General features: G+C 43.6%; 1 protein-coding gene across 1 annotated transcript in view; it reads left to right on the top strand.

The window, feature by feature from the left end:
• The window catches only part of LOC121558909 (disintegrin and metalloproteinase domain-containing protein 10), an 85,352-nt gene that overhangs the window by 56,023 nt on the left and 12,911 nt on the right, over positions 1-16,418 (top strand). Inside the window, exons 4-6 of the mRNA XM_041872251.2 lie at positions 4,501-4,659; positions 12,274-12,374; positions 14,716-14,880. Of these exons, the coding sequence (XP_041728185.2) occupies positions 4,501-4,659; positions 12,274-12,374; positions 14,716-14,880 (425 nt within the window). The remainder of the gene's footprint in view (positions 1-4,500; positions 4,660-12,273; positions 12,375-14,715; positions 14,881-16,418) is intronic.

The following is a 16,418-nucleotide window of genomic DNA, read 5'->3' as shown; positions in this document are numbered from 1 at the left end:
ATACGCACGTGTGTGTGTGTGTGTGTGTGTGTGTGTGTGTGTGTGTATGTATGTAGGTATGCACATGTATGAATGTATGTGTGTGTGTGTGTGTGTGGATGTGTATGTGTGCACATATGTATATATAAATCACTATTTTTTAATATTATTTTATTTTTTGATTGGGGGGTACGTTCAATTTATCAAAATCCTTGTTCCCATCTCCTAACCCACAATATGTAACTGTACTGCTGTCTATGTCGGTTACAGATGGTTTATGTTTAGACCGGCATTGCTTAGCAATAGAATATTGTGATGATACATCTTGCCTATCTCAGGGATTGACCCAAGATTAACCTTAAGCTTGCAATGTGTTTAAGTTGCAACTTATTCTGTTTAGGTCTATTAGATGCTAATTGAACACTTTAAGCGCGGGAGCCTCCTCAGTTCATATGTTAGTAGAAGTTCTAGGATAGTGAGAGGTGAACGTATAGTTGGGATTTTATTTTTGTTTTACCTCTTGTTCGAGGTCGCGTCGTGCTTTTTTGGCATCGGCCAGACAATGTGTTTATTTTTATTTTCCTATATGACACTTTTCAATCTGTTAGCGCACCCTCTACTGATGCCATTAAGGCAAAATGGGAGGAAGAACTAGGGACTGACATTTCGGTGGCAGACTGGGAGGATAGCTTGGAGTATATCCACACCTGCTCCATTAACTCCAGACATCGTCTCATACAATTTTAAGGTATTACACAGATTACACTATTCCAAAACTAAACTGCATAGGATATTTCCTGATACATCCCCTATGTGTGATAAATGTCAGGCTGAGCAGGGTACACTACTCCACTGCTTTGCCCTATGCTCTAGCCTGTATGGTTATTGGTGTGGAATTTTTGGGGTCCTCTCTGAAGTTCTGGAGACTTCAATAGACCCAGACCCGCTTCTGATAATCCTGGGAGTGTCCGATTCCCTAAACGGATTAACCAACTCCCAAAAACAACTCATCTCTTACGGTCTCATTTCGGCAAAAAAATGTATCTTGTTGTTTTGGAAAAGGAGGGAAGCGCCCTCTACCAAATTATGGCTCAGCGAATTGGCAAACACTGTACACTTAGAAAGAATTAGATATATTCTGAACAATAAATTATCAACATTTGATCAAATCTGGCAGCCTTTCCTCTCTTACTTGGACCAGTCGGCGCTGTGAATTTGTACTTTTTAACACACTCTCAATTGTCATATTGTAATCTACCTTTGGGCAGCGTGTGCTGGCCCCGCCACCCGAGCAGTCGGGAGGGGAATAGGGTGGAATATGGGGGGGGTATAAGTATAAGTGGGGGGGTTACATCTACCCTTTTTCTTTCTACCTGTCCCTGTTCTGTATGTCTTGTTTTGTAATATTTGTTTTGTGCCCAGAACTCTGAGTCTTGTTGTTCATATCTGTTCTCTTATGTTTAGATAAGAACTGTACATGTGTCTTTCATACCTATACACCATTCTTGTGTGTGTTCAATAAAAAATATTTGAACGAGGTTTCCATCCTCTCCGGCAACTGAGTTAGGAAGGACGCCTGTATCTTTGTAGTGACTGGGTGTATTGATACACCATCCAAAGTGTAATTAATAACTTCACCATGCTCAAAGAGATATTCAATGTCTACCAATAGGTGCCCTTCTTTGCGAGGCATTGGAAAACCTCCTTGGTCTTTGTGGTTGAATCTGTGTTTGAAATTCACTGCTCGACTGAGGGACCTTACAGATAATTGTATGTGTGGGGTACAGAGATCAGGTAGTCATTCAAAAATATTGTTAAACACTATTATTGCACACAGTGGGTTCATGCAACTTATTATGTGACTTGTTAAGCAAATGTTTACTCTTTTTAACTTATTTAGGCTTGCCATAACAAAGGGGTTGAATACATTGACATTTGAGCTTTTCATTTTTTATTAATTAACAAACAGTAACCCAAAATCTCAATTTTATCCATTTTAAATTCAGGCTGTAACACAACAAAATGTGGAAAAGGTCAAGGGGTGTGAATACTTTCTGAAGGCACTGTACATCTCCGGCATTGTGTGTTGTGTTAAGTGCAGTTGCTCATCAGTTAGCCTCTGCCTGATATTAGAAGAACCGTGAACTGGTGGTAAAGCGGTAATATCCCCAGTCCCATTCTCCCTTGAGTCCCTTCCTCCTCCACCTGTACCTCTGCATTGCTTGCTGTTTGGGGTTTTAGGCTGGGTTTTCTGTATAGCACTTTGTGACATCTGCTGATGTAAAAAGGGCTTTATAAATTTAATTTCATTGATAGCTAATAGCTGTCTGTACTGTGATGGGGATGGGAGTAGGACCCATCTGCTAGTGAAGTACTGTAATCTAGTAGAGAGACAGAGACCAGACCACTCCATTATGTGTGATCAGATGTGCCTATACATTCATTTTGTCATTTGCCTCTCATAAAGACCAGCAGACTCCACTCTCCTTACTTGACATTAGCCCACTTAGCGCTTTGGGGACCAGGCAATTTCATGAACTAAATGAGGTGGTTACTGTGGTCCCTGTCTACTGGAATTCTCATAATTGGAGTGAAGCTGCTTGTATCTGGACTGCAGTAGGGTTTCTGATGATAAGGTACAGGGGTAAAGAATATTCCATTTCCACTGTCTATATGGCCACATTAACCCAGCTCTCATTAGTGTAGCATGTTCTTTTCACTCCTCTTTCTCTCACATGAAAGTCTTGTCAGTTGCCCTTGGAACCGGCCGTATTCTCCTGACTTAAACTTGGAATTATGGGTACTCCCTTTGCTGAGGGTATCAGTGTCTGAGGTGTGAGCACTCCTTGGTACAGTGATCAGACTTGATCCATATGTGAGCAGAGGATGGGTCTAAACCCCTCTGCACTGGCCTTTCATGCCCAGATAAAGGGCTTCCTCTTTGGGCAAATGAGCAGTGCCCAAGCTGTGCCTTCTGGAGATCAGAAGGGGGACTCTGTTCCTGAAATGATATCAGAACCATAGGGCTCTCTTTAATGTTACCAAGTGCTGCCCAGCATTAGACCACATAGATTAAATTGGTCCTCATTCTGATCTAAGCTGTAAGTGGGGAAAGTATTATTTATGTATGATTATGAAGAAAATGGGACAGCAGAAATGACACATGAAGTCATCTAAAGTGACAGTTATTACTGTCAATGAATGGTCTCAGCATAGCTCAAAATTCCTTTCCCTAGTATCCTGCTGATTTTGTTTAGATGGAGGTAATCTAGCCTACAGTATTATTTTGAGCAAGCACCTCCATTATTGACTGTGGTTTGCTATTACTCTAATCTAATATGTGCCTAATAACATTAATGGAATGCTCTTTCTGTTTTTCTCACTTTCAGTATCAAAACTACTACCAATACCAGTTAGTGTCCCAGTGTTTCCTGACAAACGACATGGCTAGGGCCTGGACAAACCAGGGGAAACTATGGGCCCTTTCCATGGAACACACAGAGAAGAGATTTAGAGAGGAAGAGCTGGATGCTCCATGGGACAGCTGTGTGTTCTGCTGCTCTTGTTATCTCCAGCAGGAGAGCAGAGCAGACGGCCCCCAGCGGGCCTACTGGGCCTCTTTCCTCTGGAAACACAAACCTAACTTGGGAGAGAAGCTGGTTGGCTAGCTGGCTGGTTGGCTAGCTGGCTGGTTGGCTGTGTTTCTCTGTTTACGCTAAACTGCAATGGTCCCTCAGGATAACTATGAGACAAAAGCTCCAACATTTTCGCAAACAATACTGAACTGAAGAGAGCAGCAGATAAAAATAAGTTGAGCTTCCTCCATCCTGTGGAAAACAAGTCTTATTCTCTCCCTGATTAGTTATCTTCTCCCATTGAGTTGTCAGTGATCTATGTGCAGTTTTATTATAACCCTCCAGAGTCTGCTGTTTTTATAACACAGGTTTTTTTTCTTCCAACCTGCAAAGGTTTTTCAAGGCGCTTGCTCTTGACAAACACTGAATGAAAAACCGTGCAGTCTTCCTCTGTCTGGTTGAAAGGCGGATGATGTTTAATAGACTCTGCTATGCCCTGAAAACATTTGGTTTTATTCCGTCTTACTCCTGTTACCATTGTCAAGGCAGTGCTTCTTTCTCACTGGTTCCTTGATTCTTCAAGCGTTAGTTGTGCCAAGCTCTTATTACTAAAGTCATTATTTGTCTGATTTGAAGGTCAGATGAGAGGAGCAGGGATGGGTCTTTATGATACAGACAGACAGGGATATGGTGGGCCCCACCCTGATACTCTGCTCCAAGACGCTATTCCCCCCAGGAACAGCTCACTGTCTACCATCTGCTCAATGTTTAGAGCTGCCTGTGTGTGTCCGTGTTTGTGTGTGTCCGCATTATGTTCTGTTAGTTTGTGTGTCAGCTTGCGTTGGTGTGTATGTTTTGAGCATTGACTTCCCTTCCTACCCCCAACTGAATAGAGTTGAGTTGACCACCCTTCATCAGCCACCTGACCTGAGTCTTTCTCCTCTAGGTGAGAAGGGCACTCTGACTCACGGCTCGGTGGTGGACGGCAGGTTTGAAGGCTTCATCCAGACCCACCAGGGCATGTACTACGTGGAGCCCTCGGAGAGGTACCTCAGAGACAAGGACGTACCTTACCACTCAGTCATCTACCACGAGGGGGACATCAGTGAGTATACTCCGCTGCCAGTCACCCTGCAGGCCTGCTGGAGTCATGGTGCCAACATCACAGCACTAAAATGAGTTATGGCTGTCATTAATGTAATAGGTATATTTTATAGACTTAAAGGACGTGTCCGTTAATGCTTTTGCTATATTGATTCAGACAATGTTGCCCATATAATATGACTATGGGTGTGTGTATAAGTGTGATAGTTTTTTAGGGATGTAGCTTTAGAAATGAGGTGTTCATTATCCAATTAAGCAGTTGAAATACAATTTAATTCCAAATAACACATATTTTGTGCAGGCAAAGATGGTTATTATTGGAAGCACATGGGATGGCTTGTTAACACCACAGTCATTCGTCAGTGTTATTCGCTTTGAAAGCGAATGGATTGAATTGGCTGTAGCAGCTCTAAATAGCAGTACCATGGCTGTGCTCTTTTTAATTACAGTTGTTGTCATCAACTGACAGCAGTGACTAATCCATGCTGGCTCGTTTGTCCCAGCTTTTCTCTCTCCACCTCTGCTACATGCACATCCCTCCCTATCATAGAGAACAGTAGGCGTCATACTGTTACAGGACAGGGACCTTAGATAGAGAGTAACACCGAAAGGCGATTCTCTGCTGGAGGTATTTATTGTAAGCAGAGATATGGATGGATGTGTACCTAAATGGCCTGAAGGATGGGGGGTGGGACAGCACAGGACCGGTTTCTCTAGGCTTGGTGGTAAGGTCTTAAAGGCTGTGGAATGCATTCTGAGCAGAGTGGAGGTCTACGGTTCAAATACAATTCAGAGCTGTCAGAGGAGAGGTCTATCCAAGGGGAGTTTACATTGGGCATTTAGCCAGGCATAAGGTCAAGTCAAGGTCATGTCAGATGAACTGTGGAATGGGTCTGAGCCAGAGGAAGGGGAGCTGACGAAGGTTGCGCTGGGACACTGCAGCAAGAAACGCACGCACGTACACACACACACACACACACACACAGGGTCAGGGTTAGGCTGAGCCCTGATGATTGATGCGGAATCAGGATGAGACGCCAGTGCCAGGGAGTGAATCCTCTTCCTTAGCAACCAGCCCACCAATTATAGATCATTCTGAGGTGTGGGTGTGGGCTAAGCTCCAGAGACCATTGACCCCACTCATCCCAGTACAGGCCAGAGAGCAGCCCTCTCAGGCAGGCAGGGAGGAAGCAGCATGGAGGCCCACCCTGTGTTGCTTGGCCCTCTTTTCCTCAGGTGGGGCTGATTCACAGCCAGCCTGCCTGCTGACACACAGGCACAACCAGCCCAGCATGAGCCTGCAATCAGAGAACCTTTCTTTTATGCTACTACTCCACAATGTAGGCCTACTCTCTCGCTCTTTCTCCTTTCCCTCTATTTCTTCCCTGTCTCGCGCTCTTTGTCATTTTCTATGTCTGTATGAGGTGTCAAGAAAGCTCTCACCCTCTATTCCTCCTCCCATCCCGCTCTTTCTGTTTATCTGAGGGTGTGAACAGAGCTTTTCTGTTCCTCTTCCCTTTCTCTGTCCCTCAGTGTCATATCCAATGACAGGCTGTCATCTGAACCTCTCAATAGTACTGCAGGGCTTGGCCACTGCACCTGCTTTGAGGTAGTTATGCCCTACCCATTCTTTGTGTTCTTCACATCTTTCTTCTTCTTTCCTTAGCAGATTATATTGCCTGAGACATTACATGAAGGACCCCATTTCATTTTTTTTCCTTCACTAATCTATGAAGCGAATGCCGGTGCCCCAAATTGAGATTTTCTGTCAAGTCATGCTGCCATGTGAAGTCAGGTCATAGCACCTCTCTTATCTCATTTGTGCCACTGTGGGTTAACATGCTCCACACTGCCTCCTTGTGGTACATCATATTTGTATTTGCATAGCCTTTCATGTTATCAGCTGTACTTTTACACATAGTTGAGTCATTTATTAATCTAACTTTGGCTACATTCCTGTGACACAATGAAGTATGGAGTCCATATTGATACAAGGGGACTGGGTAAAGACAATCTTCCAATAGACCTGTTTGAGAACTTCATTCCATTCAAATTTTTACATTTTAGTAATTTAGCAGACACTCTTATCCAGAGCGACATACAGAAGCAATTAGGGTTAAGTGCCTTGCTCAAGGGCACATCGGCAGATTGTTCACCTAGTTGGGTCGGGGATTCGAACCAGCGACCTTTCGGTAACTGGCCCAAAGCTCTAACCGCTAGGCTACCTGCCGCCGCATTCTGTTCAGTGTAACATTCAGGTTTCAGCTGTTTTATTCAAACTGTGTCTTTATCAACCTATTAATGAGTCTCTTCTCACTGATATCCTTTCTGCACTTGGATGTTTTCAAAGACATCAAAGACGCACTTCAAACAGGTTCATTTTGTTGCGGAGGCTTTTTTCCTTGAAGAAACTGTGGCACCTAATTTTAGAATTCTCTTTCCTGTTGAAGCTGGTGTTGGTGAGAGAGAGGAAGGACAAATGGTGGATGGATGGAATAAAGAATGAAAAGGCGTGACTGACTCTGACTCCCATTTACCCCGGCTTTCACAACTTTGTCTTTCTTCGCTTCTCGTTCGCAAAGGCCTTTTGATTAGCATCTGAATGAGAGGGCATTCACTGCAGGGACAATGACAGCTTTCTGTCGGGAAATAGAGAATACATTGTCAGGGCAGAATGTTTTGTTGTTCGGTCAATCCGGTCAGTCCAGTACAGAGCCATTCTCCTCAACTGACAACGGGGCACAGGTTGACCCTAAGCCCACTCTCTCCTCCTCCAATCCGTTGACCTGACTGCCCACTAGTGGCACTTTGTGGGGACTCATTATATGATATGCAAAGCAAAATGCAAATGAACTGCGGTCAGTCAATAGTGCTGTAAGTACGGCCAGGCTTTTGAGGAACGGCATCCTGGCCCTGCAGCACTTATCCTGACTTTTAAAAAAGCGACTATAAATAAAATAAAGTGCCAAAATAACTCCCCCGGCACTTTTCTGCCATCGAAGAGTGTGAATTAAAATGTCTGTTTGTCCAAATTTGTTTGAGGACAGGAGGAGAGTAGGAAGGTTGAGGGAGTGTGAAACGCTGGCTGAGTATACTATTTACTTGTAGGCTGCAGACCTGAGTGTGTGTGGTTTTGTCGGGACTGAGTTTGTGTTCTTTGGGACTGAGTGTGTTTTCCTCAAGTTTTGAGGTGTATTCGTTGGCACTGTGTGTGTTCATTACGGCGATGCGTGTTCTTTAGGACTGTGTTTGTGTTTCTGGGAGCTGAGTGTGTGTGTGTGTGTGTGTGTTCCTTGAATTTCCTTGGGCAGAGTGTATGTTCCTTGAATCTCCTCGGGCAGAGTGTGTGTTCCTTGAATCTCCTGGGCAGAGTATGTGTTCCTTGAATTTCCTCGGGCAGAGTGTGTGTTCCTTGAATCTCCTGGGCAGAGTGTGTGTTCCTTGAATTTCCTCGGGCAGAGTGTGTGTTCCTTGAATCTCCTCGGGCAGAGTGTGTGTTCCTTGAATCTCCTCGGGCAGAGTGTGTGTTCCTTGAATCTCCTCGGGCAGAGTGTGTGTTCCTTGAATTTCCTCGGGCAGAGTGTGTGTTCCTTGAATCTCCTCGGGCAGAGTGTGTGTTCCTTGAATTTCCTCGGGCAGAGTGTGTGTTCCTTGAATCTCCTCGGGCAGAGTGTGTGTTCCTTGAATCTCCTCGGGCAGAGTGTGTGTTCCTTGAATCTCCTCGGGCAGAGTGTGTGTTCCTTGAATTTCCTCGGGCAGAGTGTGTGTTCCTTGAATCTCCTTGGGCAGAGTGTGTGTTCCTTGAATCTCCTCGGGCAGAGTGTGTGTTCCTTGAATTTCCTTGGGCAGAGTGTATGTTCCTTGAATCTCCTCGGGCAGAGTGTGTGTTCCTTGAATTTCCTCGGGCAGAGTGTGTGTTCCTTGAATCTCCTTGGGCAGAGTGTGTGTTCCTTGAATTTCCTCTGGCAGAGTGTGTGTTCCTTGAATTTCCTCTGGCAGAGTGTGTGTTCCTTGAATCTCCTGGGCAGAGTTTGTGTTCCTTGAATTTCCTCGGGCAGAGTGTGTGTTCCTTGAATTTCCTCGGGCAGAGTGTATGTTCCTTGAATCTCCTCGGGCAGAGTGTATGTTCCTTGAATTTCCTCGGGCAGTGTGTGTGTTCCTTGAATCTCCTCGGGCAGAGTGTGTGTTCCTTGAATCAGAGGCGTTGCTATTGCTGCTCCCGCCATGCAGGGTGGTGACTGACAGGTTAATTTGGGAGGCTTATAACAGCAGCTCTGCCGTGTCCTCCCAGCACTGCCAGACTCAGCCGGGGGACCTTGAGGATTAACCACTCACGAGGACTTAGTCTCACTCACAATACATCTACATGATGCCTATAAGGCCTTGAAGAATAGGACTGTGTACTGAGTTATGTTTTTCTACAGTCTACACTACTAGACGCTACAGTATGTCTTTGGAGTCCATTTCCATGCCAGTATGTTGTGGTGGCCCTGGTTGTGATGGATGTAAGAGTGCTGATTTAATGAGACGCATGCATGTACTGTAATTACATGATCCTAGTTGTAGGATTGATTGCTTGTGTTTACTGGTGTGTTTTTGTTGTAATTAGGGGGGCTTTCGCTATTGACCAGAGCAGCGGCATCGACTGTGTTGTGTACATTAGGGAAAAGATGCAGTGGCAGTGGAGAGAGGAGACCTGTATTGAAGCGTGCAGTCAGCGTTATTGACTCCATCTCACTGTTTGTTACTATCTGGGGACAACTGGGGGGAGGGAAGAATCTCTCTGCTAGGAACTGATCACAGAGCAGTCTGACCTGATGTAGGATCTGATCCAAATCCATGTTTTATTATCAGCACATTGTACAGTAACAGCCTGATTGATGGCATATGCATTCAGTTATTCTGTGTATTCAGGGTTATTGTATTGCGGTGTATAGGTTAAAACATTCAAAGTGCTGAGTGTGGGATTGTGCTGGCTTGTGTTTGAAGTCCTGTCTCAGGTATCTGAGGCGGAGTAGGGAGGGCATGTTGCCCAGGGGAGGGAGAGATGGCTGTTATCCCTGAGTCCTCATTAGTGACAGAGACACACACACACACATACCGCTTCTTCCTCCTCACCCTGCTTGCTCTGTTATGCAGCCCGCTTAGACAGCAACAGAGCTGTCAGGCCTGGTTGACACTGCACCATTCCCCATTCCCAGAGAGCCCTGGCTGAGGCCCCTGAGTTCAGCACACTCTGCCCAAACCCAAAACAGCATACCTATATGTTACTCTGCCTACCTCCCAGTCACCCACATAATTAGGGTCAGAAGTTTTCCATGGCCACGTAACCTAACCAGGAAAAAGTAGCATACCCAAAATAGACTGCCTGTCTCCCAGTGTGTCATCCATACCTGTCCCCAACCCTGTGTCTTCATCCTGGAACACATGGCGTTGTTCTGTAGGGACTGACAACATCAGACAGATAGATGACAGAAGTCGTTTGCTGTGAATAGATAAAGCCAACTAGGGAAGAAGTAGAAAGCTCTGTGTTATCCTGTTGACTAAACACACAGCCGTAATTGGAGTTCATTAGCATTCAAGCCTGCTGTGAAGGTAAAGCGTATAGATTACAAAAACCCATTATACAAGTTTGCAGATTTCCACAGGCAATTATGGCTCTCTGCTAAGAGTTCTGTGTCACTATGGTTTACTCATTTTCATGTTTCACTGTGCAGTTCTGTGTTCTGCATAGGGATCACTGGGCTCATTCTACAGGGGCGCTCTGTACTATGGTGAGATTGTCTGCTTGTTTATTGGCTCATTTAGGAACAGGATGGTGATGACAAGGAGGGTGCTCTCCAACTTGCTTGCTGGCTGCTCTTCAATGGGTGACATCAGAGCAGAGTCAATCGATTTGAATTGGATGCGTTAATCAAAATCATGTTCCTTTTTTATTAGGAAATTGGATCTGTGCATGTGCTTGATCTGTGCACCTGCTTTAGGCAGATGCCCGTGAACAAACGGTGTTCTTGATGATCACCATCTTAGCTGGGTTGTAAAGTACCCAGCTCTGTGTCTGTCTTACTGCTTTGGTCCCATTGGGAATGCTCCAGCAGCCAGCCAGTCCACAGAGGGACACAGCACCACATGTTGTTCTGGGCAATGGCATCATTTCTCAGCAGAGGGCAAGGATACGATCACTGCTTTTATTTATTTTTTAGTAATTTATTTTTAGCTTTTTTAAATATTTTTTAGAATCTTTTTTATTTTTTGTTTGTTTTTTATTTTAATTTTTTTAGGGGGAATGGATCAGCTTAATATTGCAGATAGATTGTATTTTCTATCAATGTAATTGTCTGCATCACTTCCAATCCCCCATGTTTATTTTTTTATTTTTTTATATATATATTCCCCTTTATTACTTTTCAACCCCACCATCCTTTCCCTACTTGGAGTAAATTAGTGAACAACAATGCCCAGGCCTCTACTTCCGGTCTATACTTACTATCTACACCTTATGGACAGAGTTAATTTTACAATAATTATATTATATATATATATATATATATATATATATATATATATATATATATATATATATATATATATATATATTTATTTATTTATTTATTTATTTATTTATTTATTTTTTTGCTCCTGAACTTCTTCTACTCTCAACCTCTCCGATCTTTTTCATGATGTCCATCCGGTTTGCTTCTAAATGCCATATCTTTGTAACTGTGCTCTTTCCCAAAAGCTCCCAACATACAACCTATATACTTATTATGGACACAGTATGCTTACATTATTAGCTATCTTTGTTATTATTTGTTGTTATTAGTCCCATCCTTCAACTCTATTCAATACCTCCCATCTATCTCTTAACACCATCCATATAGGATTTCTATTTGCCATATATACGATCACTGCTTAGATGTAGGTTTAAATCTGGACTGTGGCAGACTCTCTGGTATCTCAGACCATTCTTTGACATTGATCTGTGTTAGTAATTGTGAAAGTGTATTGCTTGAATATTGGACTTTTCTGGATACTGTAGTTGCAAGTAGTGTTGAGCTTAGGGTCAACCTGTGCCCCGTTGCAAGTCCTTATTGAGTCTGGTGTTTTTCAGAGCCTCTGGCAGAGGAAGGTAGAGGAAAGTCGAGCAGTGAGTGAGTCAGTGACATGTCATTTGGGAGGAAGACTGCTTTCTTTCCAGCCTGGAGAAGGAGACGCCAGCGGTGAACAGAGGATTATACTTTCAGTTGGCGTAGACAGTCTGTGTGTTAGGCCTTGTTACACACACACACACACACACACACACACAGAGAGAGAGAGAGAGAGAGAGAGAGAGAGAGAGATATTAACTACAGCTTCTTTCTGTCCTAATGAACAGACATGTAATGCTCTGAAAGATATCTCCACCCTCAGGTGAATGAGTTGTTGCTGCTAGGGATAATACGGTTATACTGCTATGTTTTAGAGGGCCTTGCATAGAGTAGATGAGGCAACACTATGGCTTCGTGTACAACCTTTTTCTTTCCCCTTCTAAACAGGTTTAGCCTAAAGCTGAGAGAACCAATATTACTGGTAATATGGTTGAGCTCATATTGATGGTTTCCTCTTCTCCTCCCAGATTACCCTCATAAGTATGGCTCAGAGGGAGGCTGTGCTGACCACTCAGTGTTTGAAAGGATGAAGAAGTACCAGGCCTCAGCTATGGAGGAGCCTCTCAAGGTGAGCTGATAACACCCCACTGTGAAACCAACCCTATACAGTGAGGGAAAAAAGTATTTGATCCCCTGCTGATTTTGTACGTTTGCCCACTGACAAAGACATGATCAGTCTATAATTTTAGTGGTAGGTTTATTTGAACAGTGAGAGGCAGAATAACAACAAAAAAATCCAGAAAAAGGCATGTCAAAAATGTTATAAATTGATCTGCATTTTAATGAGGGAAATAAGTATTTGACCCCTCTGCAAAACATGACTTAGAACTTGGTGGCAAAACCCTTGTTGTCAATCACAGAGGTCAGACGTTTCTTGTAGTTGGCCACCAGGTTTGCACACATCTCAGGAGGGATTTTGTCCCACTCCTCTTTGCAGATCTTCTCCAAGTCATTAAGGTTTCGAGCCTGACGTTTGGCAAATCGAACCTTCAGCTCCCTCCACAGATTTTCTATGGGATTAAGGTCTGGAGACTGGCTAGGCCACTCCAGGACCTTAATGTGCTTCTTCTTGAGCCACTCCTTTGTTGCCTTGGCCGTGTGTTTTGGGTCATTGTCATGCTGAAATACCCATCCACGACCCATTTTCAATGCCCTGGCTGAGGGAAGGAGGTTCTCACCCAAGATTTGATGGTACATTGCCCCGTCCATCGTCCCTTTGATGCGGTGAAGTTGTCCTGTCCCCTTAGCAGAAAAACACCCCCAAAGCATAATGTTTCCACCTCCATGTTTGACGGTGGGGATGGTGTTCTTGGGGTCAAAGGCAGCATTCCTCCTCCTCCAAACACGGCGAGTTGAGTTGATGCCAAAGAGCTCGATTTTGGTCTCATCTGACCACAACACTTTCACCCAGTTCTCCTCTGAATCATTCAGATGTTCATTGGCAAACTTCAGACGGGCTTGTATATGTGCTTTCTTGAGCAAGGGGACCTTGCGGGCGCTGCAGGATTTCAGTCCTTCACGGCGTAGTGTGTTACCAATTGTTTTCTTGGTGACTATGGTCCCAGCTGCCTTGAGATCATTGACAAGATCCTCCGTGTAGTTCTGGGCTGATTCCTCACCGTTCTCATGATCATTGCAACTCCACGAGGTGAGATCTTGCATGGAGCCCCAGGCCGAGGGAGATTGACAGTGCTTTTGTGTTTCTTCCATTTGCGAATAATCGCACCAACTGTTGTCACCTTCTCACCAAGCTGCTTGGCAATGGTCTTGTAGCCCATTCCAGCCTTGTGTAGATCTACAGTCCCTGACATCCTTGGAGAGCTCTTTGGTCTTGGCCATGGTGGAGAGTTTGGAATCTGATTGATTGCTTCTGTGGACAGGTGTCTTTTATACAGGTAACAAGCTGAGATTAGGAGCACTCCCTTTAAGAGTGTGCTCCTAATCTCAGCTCGTTACCAGTATAAAAGACACCTGGGAGCCAGAAATCTTTCTGATTGAGAGGGGGTCAAATACTTATTTCCCTCATTAAAATGCAAATCAATTTATAAAAATTTTGACATGCGTTTTTCTGGATTTTTGTTTTGTTATTCTGTCTCTCACTGTTCAAATAAACCTACCATTAAAATTATAGACTGATCATTTATTTGTCAGTGGGCAAACGTACAAAATCAGCAGGGGGTCAAATACTTTTCCCCCCTCACTGTAGCTATACAGCACTCACCACTACTATACAATCACTTACACATTCTGTACACAGTACTGGAGGACCATACAAACATAGCACATACACACCATCTGTATAGTCGATATTGCATCCACAGGCATGCTGTGGAAAACCAGTACTGCGCAACCCATTTTATTACCAAGTTGTGATTGGTATTATCAATTTTCCCTTTAGTTCTTGAATCCCAATAAATACCACCTCACATATTCTTGCTCCATGGTAAAATAACAGTAAGCACGATTAGCATGATAAGGAAACATGGAAGTGATTAAGTCCGACTTGTTATTGGAGCTGTAACTAGAGCCAGGTTCCTGTTATTGTTCCTGGGTTCTTATCCCTTTCAGCTCTGTGGATGACTGAGTAGAGTGATGTCACAGATCATCTGGCAGGGTGAGGTGTTAGTGTTCTCTCTCAGGGGATGAGTTAGACCAGACCAGGGGTGTGTCCGGAAATGTTTCCCCATGTTCTGGAAGACCTCTCCCTACTCCCTTCAGAAGTCAGGGCCCTCTTTCTCCACATCTGAAGACATGTTTTTTTTTTCTTCTACCTTCCACTTTCCACTCTCAATCTAGCTCCCCTATCTCTCTTCTTCCAGCTCCCCTCTTTCCACCTCACTCTCCCTCACATCCATCTCTCCCTCCTAGTTGACTAATGGTAGTTGTTCCTCTGGTTGTTGTCTCTGCAGGAGCCCAACAGTGTGGTGGAGGAGGAGAGGTCCCATGAACATGGTCCAGTGATCCTGAGGAAGAAGAGAGCAGCTCAGATAGAGAAGAACACCTGCCAGCTCTTCATCCAGACTGACCACCTCTTCTTCAAGTACTACGGCACCAGAGAGGCAGTCATCGCACAGGTATTGAGGGTGTACACACACTAGGGCATCCCAGACAAAAAGAAATCTTGGTTGACCGAGAGTCATCTGTTCTTTCAATTAATCTATTGGTCTACATTTTGAAACATGTATTTTTCCATATATAGACACACCCTATGTGTTTGAATAAAATCAACTACATGCACTGAGCTTGTCTGATGCTTTAAGCTTACTGTTTGATGAAATAATTAAGACACACAAATGACTCAAGAAGGGAGCCCGATGGCCACGCTGTGTTAAAATGAAATGACAGTGAGTGCCTGTGTGACTGGTGCACGTTGTCTCTCTCCTCCCTGCTGCAGCGAACAGGCACCACAGCACAGCAAGTGTTTATCGCGCTGTCTGTGCTGAAGCTGCAACATAATTACAGCCATTTTGTTTCTTACTTGTTTCTGACTGAAAGGTTCTGTAACCAAAATACCTAATTTGTTTAGGAAAAACATTCCCTATTCCCTCAACCCTTGCTCTCTTTATGTAAAACATGTATGCAGTGCATGCACGTGATCAATAGGGCCTGACCTATAGCCTATCATATTCACATCAATAAATTGGTTATAACAAACTCCGAACACAGTAATGTCGACAGCAAAATGGATGCGGAGGACGTGAAAAATAAACTCAAAACGGCCAAATGTTTACTGGTTGCTCAGGAGGGAAAGGGGAAGTCAGATGTGTGGAAGACATTTGACTTAGTTGTGGAAACGATTGGAGATCAAGATAAAGGAGGGTATAGTAAGTAGCAAGCGCTGCATGAGTATTGTGTGCCAAACAAGTGCTGTTAGATTACAATATTATAATTTGTTTCTGACCATTTGGAACAGTGTAAACAACACTAAATAAATTATAAATGTAACAGAGAGTCTGTTCTAACTAAGAAAAATAAATATATAAAGCCTTTATTACAGCAAAGACTAAAAACGGTTTAATGCATTCATGAATTCCGGTTTGTTTAATGTTTAGGCTAATTATCCAACGCTCCCTTTGTTAAATGATTTAAAAACTAAAATGCTTGATTGCATTTCAAAGCATGAATGACTCGTATGCTGTGTGATGACATGAACGAATGAATGATTGATTGATTGATACATAATGGTCATAATAATAATTGTAATAATAAGAAGGAAATCAAGAAAAAGGAGGGTATAGGAGCGAGAGCTGCGTGCATTTTATGTGTGACAAACAGGTGCTGTTAAATTACAATATAATTTTTCTGCCCGTTTGGAACAGTGTAAACAACATAAATAAAATAGAACAGACTGGTATTACTTACAATGAAAAAAAAAGTTTCAAAGCCTTTATTACAGCATAGCAAAGATAAAATATTTGCTTTATATGACATTTTGCAGTTGCGTGATGCTTGGTGCTCACGGAATCAGTAGGCTATTAAACAAACACTCAAACTGGCAACAGAAGCAGGATCTGTCTTATTTCTGTAGATATACAGTGGGGGGGGGGAATATTTAGTCAGCCACCAATTGTGCAAGTTCTCCCACTTAAAAAGATGAGAGAGGCCTGTAATT

This window comes from Coregonus clupeaformis, unplaced genomic scaffold (genome assembly GCF_020615455.1).
Source record: "Coregonus clupeaformis isolate EN_2021a unplaced genomic scaffold, ASM2061545v1 scaf1232, whole genome shotgun sequence".
Classification (NCBI taxonomy): Eukaryota; Metazoa; Chordata; class Actinopteri; order Salmoniformes; family Salmonidae; genus Coregonus; species Coregonus clupeaformis.
The sequence above is the reverse complement of the archived record's forward strand: the minus strand, read 5'-3'. Positions and strand labels throughout refer to the sequence as shown.